The sequence below is a fragment of the Protomyctophum parallelum genome (genome assembly GCF_964188405.1).
Source record: "Protomyctophum parallelum genome assembly, chromosome: 2".
NCBI lineage: Eukaryota > Metazoa > Chordata > Actinopteri > Myctophiformes > Myctophidae > Protomyctophum > Protomyctophum parallelum.
The window spans coordinates 25643552-25660627 of NC_139699.1; the positions used below are offsets into that span (position 1 = coordinate 25643552).

Sequence of the window (17076 nt, forward strand, 5' to 3'; positions counted from 1 at the left end):
ATTCCTGAAAAGTGACAGTTTAGGACATACTGTATTGTGGCTTCTATACCCGAGATAAGACAATTTGTAAATGTATTAGTGTGGACAAAATTTAATACATTTTGTATACGCGTTATACGAGTTAAATGAATTCTCAGTACACTACTTTTAGCCTGAATAGCTTCCTAAAAGGTGTGTGGTGGGCCATTAAGGTTCCACAGGGCAGTAAAAGTGTGTTAAAGTGAATGATGACATGGCGGTGGTTAAGTTTATGTAACCTGCACAGTGCACACAGCTCTAGTCTTTATGGGACTAGAGTATACTGTAGAAACACTTTGCATTAGTCCGGCGCAAGGGAGGAGAACACAGATAATAGGTGATAATGTGAATCACGGTGAACTGCATAGTTTTTGCCTCTTAGATATCACTGCAAACAGTTGCCTGCAGTGTTGCTAAGTCCGCTTAACACTATTTCTTTTCCGGGGAATTATGCTATAGTGCCAGCAGATGAGGCAGATTTTACTCTATAAAGCTTCCTTACCCCCCAAAACCGGGAGGTTCTTACCTCACACTGGTACACCTAAAGTCTCTCTAGAAGCGTTTATATTCCAAACGAGATGCTTCCTGAAGTCAGAAATGAAGACATTGTCCTTTTGGTGTCCAACGACACCGGTTCCTTAACGATTTTCTCTTAACATTCTGATTCCTTAACTGTTTTTATTGTATAACCTTGGTGAGGCCTTTAGGAGGGCCATTATAATCCACCACTCCTGAATGCAGTGCCTGGTTCTGGGAGTCTGGTGCAACGCACAGGTCCTGGGCCTGGTGAGAGCAGGAGTGGACCTGGTGAGACGTAGGAGGGGCCCGGTCAGGAGTCAATCCACAGAGCCTAGTCCTTCCACGTGCCAGATTTTGGTTCTCCCAGTATCGGCAGAGTAGTTCCGGAGCAACGGATATTGTGGCCTTGCTCATTCCCTGATGGACTGATCACGGGTAGCTACTGGGACGTAAGTCGGGATTTGATCAACCCCGGCTGGGTCGCCTGAGTGAGGGGTATGATGTGGAAGACCCGAAACCCCGTTGACCTCAGAAAACATCACTGAAGATACGTCCCAGGTGCATCCATGCAATGTATTCTTTTGTTATATAATTTTGGCCTTTTCAGATTTTTGATAAAAAACTAATTAAATCATACATACATACACTTACAGTATTGCCTGCATTTATTGTAGTGGTTCAGGGACCCTACAGCGTAGGTCTTGCCCAGCGTGTATTCAGTGTATACAGTATAACGTATACAGTATAGAGAGGAGAGATCCTAATTTTTCAATAAATGCTAGCGCTGTAAGTGTTAAGTGTTAAGTGTACATGGATGGTTCTAAATGTGATTGAACTGATTACGATTCCTCAATCTAATGGTTACATCTGGTTCCTCTGGATGTGGGTGGAGGGAGTGTGGGTGGTGTCACTGGTGTGCCGCAGGTTTTGTGCCCATCCTTCCATCTCTCCACTCACTCTAGATTGGACAAAACATTTTATTATCTTTTAATTGACAGTATCGTAAATCACAATTATTTTGGCCACACTAATCGGGACTCAGCTAATCGCATGATGATGTGGATTATTTTCATTTGCCAGACCGCTTCCCTCCTGAAGATGAGAAATGAAAGAGTGATCCTTTACTTCCATATAATGATAAACAGAACTTTCATGGTTAGGGAGGGGGAAAAAAACACCAGGGCATTGGACGGCAGGGATATGTTTGAATTCCCACAAGTACACTCTGAGTTAAATGTACACTGCAGATTATTTACATTGAAGGGATGAAGAAGAGACAGCATCACAAGAGAAGTATGAGAATGCTGCCTGGCCGCAATAAGCCCAGAGGGCTCCGGCTCAGATTTACCCTACAACTAAGCCAAAGGTTCAGTGAAGCATGTCAGGCTCAGGCATTGATATTCTGATCAAACTGTGTTTTAATAAGTAACAGCATATATGAGAGTATGTGACTGATGTGTTTATTTTTAGCTTAGTCAGCAGCCTTGTGGAACTGAAGCAATTGCAGCGATTTAGATGTGAACACGGTCCCTTCAATGACACCATATTCCTTTATCAATATGCCTGACGTTTTTTCCTCTGTCTGTCTGTCCATCCGTCCGTCCCAGTGACGCACTTATTTGCTATGCAGCACAGTCTGTGCAGAGCCCCCGAGGCTAATCAATACTAATATTTATTTCACATCCATTTACTTCATTAGTGGAGTCAGCACTGTGCTGAGGTGCTCTCGTGGACGAGACGCCATTAGAGATGCAGCTGAAAGGCCACTGCATAAGATAATTCATTACTAAGCCTTTAGGAGGAGTCAGTGCTAGCCTGCTGCTGAGCCATAGGATGCCTCTATCCTCCATCTGCTATTCTTTTTCCATACTGGCTTTCGCTGTCCAGCATTCCTCTCATACATCCATCGTCAGACCCCTGCTTGGGACAAGGTCAGTGTGTTCAGAAGCCTGTCTTGTTTGTGTCAAGATGGAAATGAACAGTGATTCTAGTTGGAACAGAAGTCAAATGTGAGAGGACTTGATTGGAAGAAGGAATGTGACCATATCAAGCGTCTGTCCCTTATGTTCCGGTGCGTTAGCCATAGATCCTCAGACATATGTGATAATGGACATAATGATGAGGCTGTCAAGTCTAGGATTTGAGGGACCTTTTTTTTGTTATTTATTTCACACTGCAGGAGTCTTTTTTTTATTAATCGTCTGTCATTATATCGTTGTGGCTTTCACACTAAACGATTGGTCGCAGACTAGGCATCACACACTGCAAGAGTTCACCAAGATGCGACCCAGACCTGACATTCATTCATTTTTACATCTCACGCACGTGCAGGATACCGTGATACGAGCGCGAGACCGTACAGAGGACGCCTCTCTCTCTCTCTCTCTCTCTCTCTCTCTCTCTTGGCTCTGATATCAACAACAAACCCCAGAACAGAGCATAACAAAGACATACTGTAACATCAACAGCATAACTTTCAATGCATTCCATATAGAACAGATACTGAACATATCACATGATCATAATACTATCCATAAAACACATTATAATCACGGATACCCATAACAGAACTAGATACCAAATATAGTACAATCCATAAATCACATGTACAGTATAATCACAGAATCACCCATTACGGAACTAATGCCACAGGGAGGAGGCTGGGGAGGTGGAGGAAATTTGAACGCTGACATCTGAACAACAGAGACACAGAGTCTGCTAGCATGAAGACTGAACAACCACAGAGTCAGCTAGCATGAAGATTGAGGACAGGGTAGTGACTGCTTAAAAAGAACACCTGATTGAATGTGGGGGTGAGTGAGTTAGCTGGCAGCGAATGAGTGTGAGGGGAGTTGACATGGAGAGAGACAGCTGATTTAAAGGAACAGAATTAATTGCTCATAGGGAATGAAGGGGGGATTATATCTTAAACCTTCTGCCTTCTGTGTCTCAATGAATTATTGCTGCGCTGGATTTATTGTAGCCTTCAATTTGTATGCGGGGGACGGAGCGGGGATTCCCGTGAATCCTCATCCAAAACGTTTGAGAACTCCTGGTTTAGAGAGTCGGAGTCAGTTATTGTATTACGGATGAGAATTGCTGATCTAAAAGCACGGTGGCACCATGCTCTCTGAACACTGAGGTACAGAGGCCCTTTAGTCACCTTAATGGCCTCTCTCTGCTCCTCTCCACAGATCTGTTCCTGACAACCACAGGAACCAATGACTTTGACACATGGGTCAACGAGGTGAGATGAACCACTAAGCGATGTACCCCAGTCTCTGTCACACATGCACGCACGCACCCACCCACACACACACACATGCACGCACACACCGCACACCTGAGCTCTGCCCCTTCCCCATCTCTCTTTCTCACTAAACATTATTTATTCTCCCTCTCATGCCGCATAATACTGCCTCTCTCCAGCCAAGCTCTGCAGTGTGTGTGTGTGTGTGTGTGTGTGTGTGTGTGTGTGTGTGTTATTGTGAACCAGAATTTGTATGCCTTCCCCCTCTCCTCTGGTCTTATGGTGAACACACACACACACACACACACACACACACACACACACACACACACACACACACACACACACCTGTAGTGTGATCACATGCCCCATAGCAGCCACAGCTCCAGTGGTTAACATTGTGTGAGAGGGGAATGAGAGGCTTCATTGAAATGCAGCGACCACACCACGGCATGTCTTATCGCACCGCCGCTGGAAACGCCATTATGTCTAAAGACTGTTGTGTTTTTTTATCATTATTATTTTAAATGCATTTTCTATACAAGATATAGAAAAATAAGTCTATACAAGCTGAGCTTGCTAGATCTACTTTTGTGTGACACTTGTATGGTGAAGTAGGGTTTTTAATTAACCAAAATAATTAATTGTCTCTGTCGTGTGGAAACCTCATATGTGACCATTTCTGACCGTGGCTAACGGCCAAGCTACACCAGGCATGTGTGCGTTTGATGTAAGCGCACTGCGCGCACAAAGTATGCGTGCGAAATGCCCCGGCTACACCAGATCTGTGGTGTGCGGCAGATTTGTGCGGGACCTTCCGGGAGGATATATAGATACGCGTGCATGGGGGCATACGCACAATCCTATTTTTAGAGCACGCGTAGGATGGCCCGCGGTATCCGTGCGTCTTGTGTAGCTGGTATCATTGACATATATTGGTCCTATCCAAACGCACTGTAAACGCAAAATTGCCTGGTGTAGCTTGGCCGTGATTAATTTAATTTATTTTAGTTTTTGGAGATATGGCTTATAGAGTAATGTTTTGCAGAAAACAGGCTTGAAAGGTTGACTTCTGTGGACTCTTAACATAGTAACATTACACCTAGCTACATGTTTAAGCATTTATTTGACATTTACATGTCAATTCCAGCTGTGAAGAGTCTTCCTGTCCTAGTTGTGCTACTCATTTTGGATGAAAATAATCATCTCCTGAACAGTTAGTATTGCCGCCATGACGGTCTCTGTATCAAAAAGAGTCACATTATGTCCAAAACTATTTCAGTAAAAAGAAGAAAAAAAGAAAAGAAAGGTTGCAGATCTACAAATCTCAAAATGTGTGCGCCATGTTTTCAGCTTATGGATCTGCTACTAATGCTGCTTTTGTGTGACGCTTTAGGATGATAAAGTAGGGCGTTCATCTAGCATACCAAATATATATAGGTCATAGTTTATGGAGCCAAATAAAAGATGAAATACGGAGATACATGATTTCTGCTTGACAGCAGCGGTACACACATTATGAGAGAGAGAGAGATTGAGAGAGAGAGAGGACGGTCAGGTGGGAGTGTGGAGGTGCAGAGGAAAAAGGAGTCGACATCCTCTCAGGTTTAATGTCCTCTAACCCACTTCCTACCTAACAGCAGCACATGATGGATGCAGTGGGACATAAAACTGCTATGGCTGCATAACAAGCCCTATTATATACACATTTGTCTCGGACAGGACACCATGTGTGTGTGTGCGTGTGTGTGCGTGTTTCTCTGTCTGTCTGAATGCAGTTGTTCTCAAACCACTTGGCTGATCAACGTCATATTTCTTGTGCTCGCTGACAGAAGCCCAAGGACCTTCAGTTCTTGACCTTTTCACACAATGACCCCCCCCCCCCCCCCCCACTGTAGTAATACTGAGGACCCCGTAGGGGCTGCTGGGAGACCTACATCACTCTCAGTATAATGGCATGATGCCTCCTGGTTGGTACACCTTTCTAGCTGCATCTGTTGACGTTGAATTGAACCGGCGCGTCTGGATCAGGACCAAGTTATTGGAATAGATGAAAGAGAGACTACGTTGTGTAAATGAATGAGGAACGAAACGTGTCACGTTTGAAAAGGTTAAAGAAGATACATGCGACAGATTGTGACGTATTTGACGAAGCTTCAAGGGAAAAGGCCCGCTCTACTCTTATCTTATATAGTTTCAGGCGTGTGCTGGGTGCAGATTCAAACAGAACATATAGAAAACTAGAACTGCACTCTGTCGAGTGCATACTTGCTTGTTGCACACTAGTAGGCCATAAATGGCCAACTAGTAACAGTGTGGGCTGGGGGAGTTGAGCTGTGAGCAGTGCACTCGTCAGTCGTCAGCTAGGCTGAATGCCTCCTTTGGACTCGTTATTAATTAATTTGCTCCACAATGTGTTAGATCAGAATCGGGCATCGGGCATTGGGCAAAAGCAAAACTCTGGCCGTTGTGGTTGACAAATATAGCAGTCAGTTGTAAAAGCTTGATGCTACACAGACCATGCTAATGCTAAAGCTAATGCATTAGCATGGTCTGTGTAGCATCAAGCTGACATAGCATGACTGCTTGCGTGCTTGTGTAGCGTGCAGGAGAGAGAGAGAGGCAGGGAAGGGGGCCTCTCGTCTGGAAGTGTGTGTGTGTGTGTGTGTGTGTGTGTGTGTGTGTGTGTGTGTGTGTTTATGATTTTGTTTCCCTCTTCCATGGCATTTGCAATAAAGCAAGCATTCTCCCATATTGATAAGAGTATTTCAAACTTGAAAAGCAGTGGTTCTGAACCAGTGGTGCGGGGACCACCAGTGGTCCCTGATGTGGTTCCAGGTGGCCCCCAGCTAAATGATGAGAGTTGGTAACCAAATGAACAACTGTCGACTATGTGTCTGTTTAACCTTTCTCTGCTCAGTTTACTGCTTTGCACACACCACACACACGTCACACAGCATCTGTTATCAGAGAGGTTTGTATCATGGGAGTTTCAAATGCAATGTTGCAACATAAGTGGCATTTTGCCTTAATTTGTTTTTGTGACCATTTATAACTTTAACTCCCACCACTAAGTCCTGGTAAATGTCTAGTCATAACCCTGACCACAACCTGAGTAGTACTTACTTACTAATTGTAAGCAAAGCTCTACAAATCGGTTTTAGCCTTGACAATGACCCTTTTCCTGAAGGGGACCTACACAATGTCCCCATAAGGTCAACTTTATCTGGTTTTAATACCCTTGTAGGGATTTCTGGCCCCCACACATTGTGTGTGTGTGTGTGTGTGTGTGTGTGTGTGTGTGTGTGTGTGTGTGTGTGTGTGTGTGTGTGTGTGTGTGTGTGTGTGTGTGTGTGTGTGTGTGTGTGTGTGTGTGTGTGCGCACTGCGCAGTGCGGGCACACCATGGTCATTGTGTTGGTTCAGTCATCTATCGGTCACACTGCACGGTTTTAATTACTTTTTCTTCCCATTTTTCCTTTCCTCTGCTTCTAATCCTCCTTCCATCCCTCCTCATCCTCTGCTGTTTTACTAGGGCAGTTTATATTGGCCAGCCAGTCCAGCCCAGATTTACATGCTGTTTTTAAAACTGCTGATATACTTATTCGGATGGCAGGGTTTGATTCCGAGTCAACTTTTTTGCTTTATCTCAGTCTACAGGTGTATATCGAGGCTGAAATCTTGTTTTGGTGCAAATGCAAAGCTCTGTTCTGTTTGGTACTTTCAGAAATAGATAAAAGAAGAGGGAGGATGAGGGCAAGGTAGAAACAAATAAATAAAAATAATCAGACCTTTAAAGAAAAAAGCTAATATCTACATGCAGTATTGCATAGACCAGCAGACTACATGAGGAACCTGGTATGTTCCTATAGGATGTAGTAGTGTAGTGTGAAGAAGGGGGTACCCCCCGGACACATACTTTTAATCACTAAATTGGAAAACAATTGTACAAAACGATGAGGTATGTTAAAAAGTTGTCAACATTTCCCATATACCATTCATATGCAAATCAGTGCTGCCATTATCGAATAATCGGTGTGTCCCGGCATACTTCACGTTGAGTCGTTTTGGCTGTTGTAATTGAAAAACCTTGGTTGATTTGTTTTAGTCTAAACTCTAAAGTGTGCTAAAGCCACAGTAGCAGTCTGGTAATATCAGGCTATATTTCCCTTAAAATGTCAGAGCTTGACTCGGCATGCAAATAGGACATAAATGCATTACGTGAAATAGAAAATCTGTCCCAGTCCGCCAGCACTACAAGGGAGTTAGCTATGTGGATAATATTAAGCTTATTTCATTACACATACCCACTGATACCCACTCATAATCAAAATAAAAAAGAGAGCACTTAAGTTCTATAACCACCTAAAAGAAAGTGACCTAGATGCACTCCATAACAAGGCACTCACACACAGCGAAACTCTAGAGAGATGCCCCCTCAGCCAGCTGGCCCTGGAACTCCGGGCACAAACACAAACAGAGCCACGAGATAGAAAACCCATTGGACTAAACCAAATTATAAAACAGCAAAAGGAAAACTATCTGACACACTGGAAAGTGGCAACACAAAAGCAGAGTAAACTAGAATGCTATCTGGCCCTAAACAGAGAATACACAGTGGCAGAATACCTGAGCACTGTGACCGACCCAAAACAAAGAAAAATCTTAACTAGGTACAGACTCAGTGAGCACAGTCTCGCGATCGAGAAAGGCCGTCATAGGCAGACATGTATCCCGAGGGAAGACAGACTATGCACCCACTGCACACTAAATGAAGTGGAAACCGAGCTACACTTCCTAACCATCTGTCCATTGTACCAAGACATCAGAGACACATACTTCCCACAGATTACAACCACACACGGAGATTTTGAAAACATGACCAATGACAAAAAACTCCCATATCTGCTGGGCGAAGTACAACAATGTGCAAACACAGCAGCAAGATTTGTGAGTTGCTGTGATAGGAGAAGGATATCAAACGGAACACAACCACCGTAAAGACTAATCATTGTGTATATGCCTGCACTATACCTGCATCGAGTGATCTTGGTACATAGAAGTTGATCTATTGAAGAATCTGACAAAGTACATAATTTTTGTTTTTGTTTTGATTGTATTGCTGTATTGTTGTACTGTTCTTTCTGCTTTGGCAATGTAAACGTATGTTTTCTCATGCCAATAAAGCCCTTTGAATTGAATTGAATTGAATTGTTTGTAGCCGAATGTCCGTGCTCCATTACTTAGCAACGTGAGTCGCGTTATTATTCAAGACTTTTGGTGGCATGTACATCCCAAAGAACAAATTATTAACCACTTTATCGTGTTATAATGACTTGATTAGTATAAAAGCATAGTAAATGTTGTTATTCTTTGTGGGTTTGGAAAAGTAAACAACTTATTCGTTGTGTGGCATGAACCTCACCTACACTGCCAGCGATACGAGCGAGCGAACGATGAAATCTCAATGAGACTGTCCTGATGTACCGTGAGGGACAATGCGCTGTGCAGTGACGCCGTTCACTCCTCTTATTTTCACTCTCCGAGTCTGTATTTGAGCGAGGTTTCGCGGCCCCTAGCCATGGTTCATGACTCTCGTATTCATACGAGAGTCATGAAGTAACTGCATCCTGTTTTTGGCGCTCGCTGCATTTACAAAATTTCCGTATATATAAACATTCGGAATTCAAATATAAAGTACTCACAATTTGTCCCACGGGTGTTAGTTAGGTGCAGCTCCAGCGATTAGAATTTCTGCATCCCGCGTTGTTTAATAAAAAGTATTTTTATCCAAGCTGTTATTTTGCCATTGGCTTTCAACTACGCGCCCCTATCGGTCGGGAGGAGGGTGGCACTCGGTGTGTTCGATATATGCACGCTGACCGCCCTGCCAATATAGACTAATAGGCGAGTGCGCTCCCGGTGTGCAACTGTGGATTTCCGAAACGAACCCCGTTTGAAAAAAGTAGCCAGGGCGCTCGGTTAAAAAAGCTTTTTATTAAACAACGCGGGATGCAGCAATTCTAATCGCTGGCGCTGCTACTAACTAACACCCGTGGTACAAATTGTGAGTACTTTAGATTTGAAATCTGAATGTTTATATATACGGAAATCTTGTAAATGTAGCGAGCGCCAAAAACAGGGCTAAGTTTCTGCATGACTGTCATGATAATCATCATGGCAGTCATGTTTCAGGGCTACGCGGCCCCAAACACTGGTTGAAATCTACATGCTACTATTTATTGATTTTTTTTTTTATTGGTTCAGGCTATGTCGTAACGCAATGACCGACACTCCATGTCGGGACTCGGGACAGTTTTTCGCGTGATATCGCTGTCGGAACGCTCGTTCCTTGCCTGTGTAGATGAGGTGTAAGGCGTGCGTGAGAGACAGGAAAAGAAGGGAAGAATTTCCAGAAGACCTGTAATCCTTTGACAGCCAGAGTGCTGCTGATTGATGTGTGAAGATCAAAAACACACACCACACACACACACACACACACACACACACACACACACACACACACACACACACACACACAGAGAGAGAGAGAGAGATTTAACGTAATCTTGGCTTCTTCCGATCAGTCAATCACACCAACCAAGATTTCATCCTCGACACACAAATACACACAGTTCCTATCAAGAACACTGTGGGTGTGCGTGCATGCGTGCGCGCGTGCATGCGTGTCTGTGTATTGACATGGGTTAAATCTCCTAGCCTTTGAGAAGATCAATCGGCTTCAAAGTGTTGCTAACGCTCACAATCTGCTCAAAGCCCTGAGAATAATCCTCACCACACTCTCTCTCTCTCTCTCGCTGAGGTTCTGGTGTCACTGGTTCCTGTGATATGTGAGGTTCTCTTGGTGCTGATGTCTTTGGTTCCTGTATAACTCTCACTTGAGTAGTGAGTAGGATTTATGCAGAATTTGGTATAATATGCAGAAGGATAGTTGTTGGTGATGGAAATGACACGGCATGTGTTGGTATAGTTCATGTATTATTGGCATGCTGTAAAGTAAATGTGCATTTGGCAGCAATATGTAGCATGTAGCAGCATAGAGCGGTGGTAAAAATACAGATGTTTGTAGCAACATATTGTATATACAAATATAAGAGAGGCGTAATAGTAGTACAATGAAATGGCATGGCTATATGACAGTATTATGAACATTAACAGTGAAGTAGTCACTTGTACCATTTTGGTACCGTACAAGTGGAACCAAATGAACCCTTGAGGATTCATGTGGTTCCATTTGTACACTCAGGTTTACAGGCCTGTACGGTGCTATTTGGAACCCACTCAAGGACACGTTGAGACCCACTGGAGAGTGTTTCCAGTGAGCCAACATGCACAATAGCACTATAGCAGCACCCTGACTCTGTTTGACCGGAACAGAGCCTTCATTAGTATCATCGGTAACACAGTGAAGGAATGGCGTATCTGTGCATAGACCCTGTTGGTTAGAAGGGTAGCGAGGACAGGTCTTCAGTCAGTAGAAACCCTAGAAGTAGGGGTGCATTTGAACAGGATACGATTCGTATCACGATACATGGTTGACGATACAATACATGGACGATTTTAAATTGATTATTTGCATAGCAAAATTATTCCATACAAATGATTTGCATTGCAAAACGATACGATACATAATCAATGTCGCTGCTTTCATTTCGATATACTTCGATTCATTTTTCGATGCAGTTACTATATCGTTACACACCTACCTAGAAGCATACTGTATTGTCAATATTAAAATGACTGGGAGAGATTGTTGGTTTAGACGGCTGATGTTGTCCTCGTCTCCCCAGCTATGAGCTCTCACCTTAGAGGAGTTTGCGGTATCCAGAGTGTGGTGAGATGCCAGGATGAGCCCCATCCTAACTGGAGTTTCTGGGTCTTTTTCAGTTGAAAAGGGGAACTTCTTTTCGAATTCATCGTCTTCATTGTGTCCCTCCTCTCCTTCCAGAGTCAGTCCTTTATGGTGATGCCTGCTATTCCTATTGTCGCTGTCGGGCACAGAGCTATAGTACAGTGTGGCCAAAACCGTTCCTTTGCGAAAGGAACGTAAAATCAAACAACTTTACACCTTTAAATCTGTTATATGACAATAACGCTGATTCTTGTGAATGTTCCCAACACTGACCTTACCTGGGTCGTAGCAGCAGATAAGGTGCCATGCCACGCAGTGACATACTGTGTCAACCTGCACTCAGCTCTGATGTCTGCAGCCATACTGTAATCTGACAGCATAAGCCCTTGGTATATTGTCACAGGATTTCCTCCTCTGTTCTTCTGGCCTTGAATTTATTCATGATAGATTATTTGTATTCCACCCTTCCATAGTTTTGAAGGGTGCCTCTCCTTTTAGTGCGAGGAGAGGAGAGAGAGAGGAGCTAGGGATGGGGAGTATACTTTGGTGAAACTCCAAGTGGGCAGTAAACAAGTATTTGTATATGAGCGCTCTTACTTTTAGGATCCGACGTGACCACAGAAACACACATTTTTACACTTTACACTTTGTGGAAGAACACCAGGTCTTAGGGTTAAATACATATGTAAAGGGCTGCTTCACGACAACATGGATTACATGAGTTGTTCTCAACCAGTGGGCCGGGGACCATTACTGGGCTGTGAGGGTATTGCAAGTGGGCCCCGGTGATGTCGAAAAATGGTATGGTATTCCGTTGGACATCCTTTTCTTTAATCCTCTTGTTGCTGTTTTCGCAAACTTCACCCAACTGATATGGGGGGTTTATTTTGATTGGTTTGTTTGTTACATCAGTCATGTTTTCTTTCTGAGTGTTAATGTCATCTGTCTGGAAATTATGTGTCTGTGATATATTGGTACAGTTGGAATGCTAGTTGTACATTACAGCTCGGCTTCAAGCTCAGCTTGTGTGCAGTGGCTGTCTCTTTCTGTTTCTCTCTCTCTGTCTCTCTGTCTCTTTGTCTGTCTTTCTCTCTCACTCTCTGAAACTCCAATAAATCAGTAATGTTGGTCTCAGCAGGATTTGATCCCCCACTGTTCACAGTCACAGCTGTTACATAGTCACGCACGCACGCGCACACATGCACGCATGCACGCACGCACGCATGGCGCATGCATGCACACACACACACACACACACACACACACACACACACACACACACACACACACACACGAGTGCGCACACACACACAAATCCACTACTTCCTCACATGTATTTATTTTCTTGGTCCCTTCCCTCTTCTTTTCCCTCTCCCTTCCTGTCAGTGTCTCTTGTTCCTACTCCATCATCCATTGTGGGTGTGTTACTTTGTCTCATTAATGTTTCTTTCTATTTGGCAAACATAAAGTGAGAAGACGGATGAGTGTCTGTATGCATTAGCATGCACATACCCTCGCTCTCTCTCTACGCTTGTTCCTTGTGTCATCACACCCCCTATATATAGTCACTGTCAGCTGGAAAATCTTGTATATCCAATACCGTTGGGGGTGGCAATAAGTGAAAGACTTGAAAAATATCTATAAATAACCAACATAAAAATATGTTTCCAATATACCGTTACTTTTCTCAGGAAATGGAACAGGGCATTTTTTGGGAAATCGATCTTCAAGCTCACAACGTGACGTGCATTGCATTGTGAGCTTGTAGATCTGCTATGTTCACTACTTTTAGTTTGACACTCTTGTACGACAAAAAAAACAAACACGTTGAAATATGGAGATAAGGGGTTTCTGCCCGACAGCAATGATATATTCCTGCCACATCCTTCTATCCATCCTCCCTGTCATTATTCTGTTCTGTTCCCACTCTCTTTGAAGTCTGCAGTGGTGCAAAAAGTACTACATTTTCTTACTTCAGTAAAGGTATCAATGCCACACTGTAGACATACTCTATTACAGGTAAAGGTCCTGTATTCTGTGATGTAGTGCAGTAGAAGTAAAAGTGTTAAAATAAACTAGAGAGATCAACCAGGACCTAAAAAAAACATAGATTGGCACTTCTAGGATCAACAGGAACTATAACTTGAAAGAGTGGAGGAGAGTGCGTAGAAATCCTTGTACTATTAATTAAAGTACATGTATGTTTGTTACGCTCTCTCCTCTATATATTACCAATACAATACAATACAATACAATACAATACAATACAATACAATACAATACAATACAATACAATACAATACAATACACATCTTTTGATGATCAGTATGAGACTGACAAACCCACACAGGTCCATATTCCATTACTTCTGTGAGAAATGCAGGAGCACCGTTAATCAGTCACATATACACTACCCAACACACCCAGAAGTACACTTGTGTGTACCTGAGCATCACACTAGGAAAATGAGAATAACGCAATAAAAGTCACATTGAAAAGAGGAATTACTCAAGTAATGTAAAAAAAAAAAAAAAAAAAAAACATAACTCAAAATTGTACTTGACACAGGCCGTCACACAGACAATGTCCTGTACAAGTGTACATACAGGGCTGTCAAGATGACATTTTACTTCACGCATCGTGAGCATGTAGATATGCTCTTAAAATTTCCCCAGTGAAACTGACGGTGTGTGTGTGTGTGTGTGTGTGTGTGTGTGTGTGTGTGTGTGTGTGTGTCTCTATCTGACAGAACGGGAACTTCAGCAGGAAGTCAGAGGTGCTGCCGACCACTCGACCAGATAACAGCATCAGAGTGGGACAGTCGTCCTTTGTCGATTTCAGTAAGACTGATTATGCACATCTTTGTGTGTGTGTGTGTGTGTGTGTGTGGGGGGTGGGGGGGGGTGGGGGGGGTGATTACACTCAACTTGGGTAACGGATACATGTCTTAGCTGAAAATAGCACATTGTGTGCTTTTAGATCTGCTATTTCCACCAAATCTTCACCTATAGTGAGTCAGGCATGCCCAGAATAGGGATGGTACAGTATAGGCTTCATGTGGTAGCCAGGATGTGAGCTTGTAGATCTGTCCGATGGTATATAGGCTTCCTGTGATAGCCAGTGTTGCTCATAACCTCATCAGGATGTCAGATATCTGCCAGCAGTGAAAGCAGCAATAGTTCTGAAGATATCAGAATCACTTTAAATACCGTCAACCCCTCAGCCTCATGTATTTAAGTCCATACGGAAATTAATAAATTAAGTGATTCTGACTCAGCTGACGTCTCCGGCTCAGAGACCGTTCTGAGAAACGAACGGATGTCGGTTGGACTATTTTGAAACATGTAAGACCCTTAAGATATTAAGCCCCGGGATTCATTCAAAATAGGAGCTCTGGGGTGCCATTATATCGCTAAATAATCCAAAGCGTTTGAACGAGAGGCGGCTGAGAAGTCGGAAATGAAAGAAGAAAATCTGAATATTCTTCTCTTGTTTGATATCATTGAAGATTCACAGGATTTTGCAAAGATGCTAGTTTACATCCGCAGTCCCCACACAAAACAAACAGAAATGCACACTGTCGAGCTGCCAACATGCGCTTTGTACACAGGTAGGCCATGTATGGCTTACTTGTGCGCAAGCAGAGCGCACCATGAGATGCGTTCATGGCACAATGCTGTTAACCAATGTCTACTACAATTGCTGTTCTAAATTTTGTACACCCTTTATATACAACTTTATTAGCCGTTTTGCCGCCAGCATTAATTAATCTATATCGTGCCTTGCCACGGTTTTATCGCACGTAACACTTATTTTGAAGAGCCAAATATCCGTAACCTCATGTTACAATGACAAATTGCTGTGTGTATGGTGTCTTGACCGGTTGTTGTTCTCTCAGTCGGTTGAAAAACCTGACCGCGAGTATCACAGCGCCTGCTGTCGGCCGTTGAAAAACCTTGTTTTCACCAGAAACGACATTCATAAACACATCGACTCATTGGCCTTGGAACGTCTGGGAATCCCCCAGGAGGAAGTCACTAATGTTGCTCTGGAGAGGGAAGTCTGGAGCACTCTGGTGGAGCTGTTGCCCCCGCGACCCGACTACGGATAAGCGGTTGAATATGGATGAATGGATGGACAACATTCATTGCTCCGATTTGGAGATACAGGCCTTTGAAAGCAGCCCATACAGTGCATCAACAAAATGGCTGCGGCCACTGTCCCACTTTGACTGTTATGCTAACGAACGGCAGCTAACGATACGATCGGATCAAAACATGGATGTAAACCCTGGAAAACGTAGGCTACGGTTCTGGCAGGCTAGATGATTAATGTAATCCTATGGTTACTACGGTTCTGGTGGGCTGCGGGTTAGTTAAGTCACCAAGAATGGTGGCCCCCTATTGGCCGGTAGATGACACAAACATACATACCCAGCCGATATATACCTCTTATTGACCTTATACCAAATTTGAAACGTACTTTAGTTACGTCATCAAGACCAGTGGTCCCTCATTGGATGGCGGAATAAACCGACATACATAGTACATGCACATACCCAGCCGATCGCTGTTCTTGATGTTTGTCTGTGTTGTCCACCAGCCAATGGGTATGGCCGGTATATTGGTGGAGGACACCAACATACATACTGTACATACCCATTGGCCGGTGGACAACACCGACATACATACCCAACGGTTCGCAGTACCAAAAAAAACGTTGTTATAAAGGTAGGTCTTTAGTCCTCTCTTAAAAGAGTCAACCGACTGGTGTGCTCTCAGGTGGGCAGGGAGGGCGTTCCACAGTCCGGGCACAGCGGAGCAGAAAGCCCGGTCGTCCATGGTTCATAGGTTGTTCCTGCATGAGGGTTTGGAGGATTTAGGTGTGTGAAGAGCGGACGTTGCCAGTCGAATAGTACTTTGATAGTACAGTAAGTCATATAGAGCCATGTGGCTCACAGGGCAGGAGTGTATCTCCTGTGTCTGTTGCACCCCCTGGGCTTGAAGCTAGTATGTCGTGGGACATCTGAGTGCCAAGCAGGGAGGCTTTGGGTGACATTTTTATAGTGTTTGGTATGACCAAGGCTGGCCCATGGAACCCTGACCTCCCAGTCTCAGGGTGGACACTCTAACCGCAATGCCACTGAGCTGATTAATTGTACTTGGATAATAATAATCATACTTGTAATGTAATTTGAATGCTTGCCACATCATTTTTGTGAGGCATAGAGAAGTGCACACACACACACACACACACACACACACACACACACACACACACACACACACACACACACACACACACACACACACACACACACACACACACAGACAGACCCAGAATTAGACACACAAGCAGCCACACATAGAGAAATAGGCAGAGATTAATCAGCTAATCTCTTGGTAGCTAGTGGGGTC

The 17076-nt window shown here is 43.7% G+C and overlaps 1 protein-coding gene across 2 annotated transcripts in view; it reads left to right on the forward strand.

The window, feature by feature from the left end:
* Positions 1–17076, forward strand: part of itfg1 (integrin alpha FG-GAP repeat containing 1) — a 169690-nt gene that overhangs the window by 43763 nt on the left and 108851 nt on the right. For both annotated transcript variants that reach the window (XR_014568920.1, XM_083759155.1), the window contains exons 7-8: positions 3732–3784; positions 14409–14499. Coding sequence is in view for 1 of the 2 variants with exons in the window: in XM_083759155.1 (XP_083615281.1) it covers positions 3732–3784; positions 14409–14499 (144 nt within the window). In the remaining variant the exon portion in view is untranslated. The remainder of the gene's footprint in view (positions 1–3731; positions 3785–14408; positions 14500–17076) is intronic.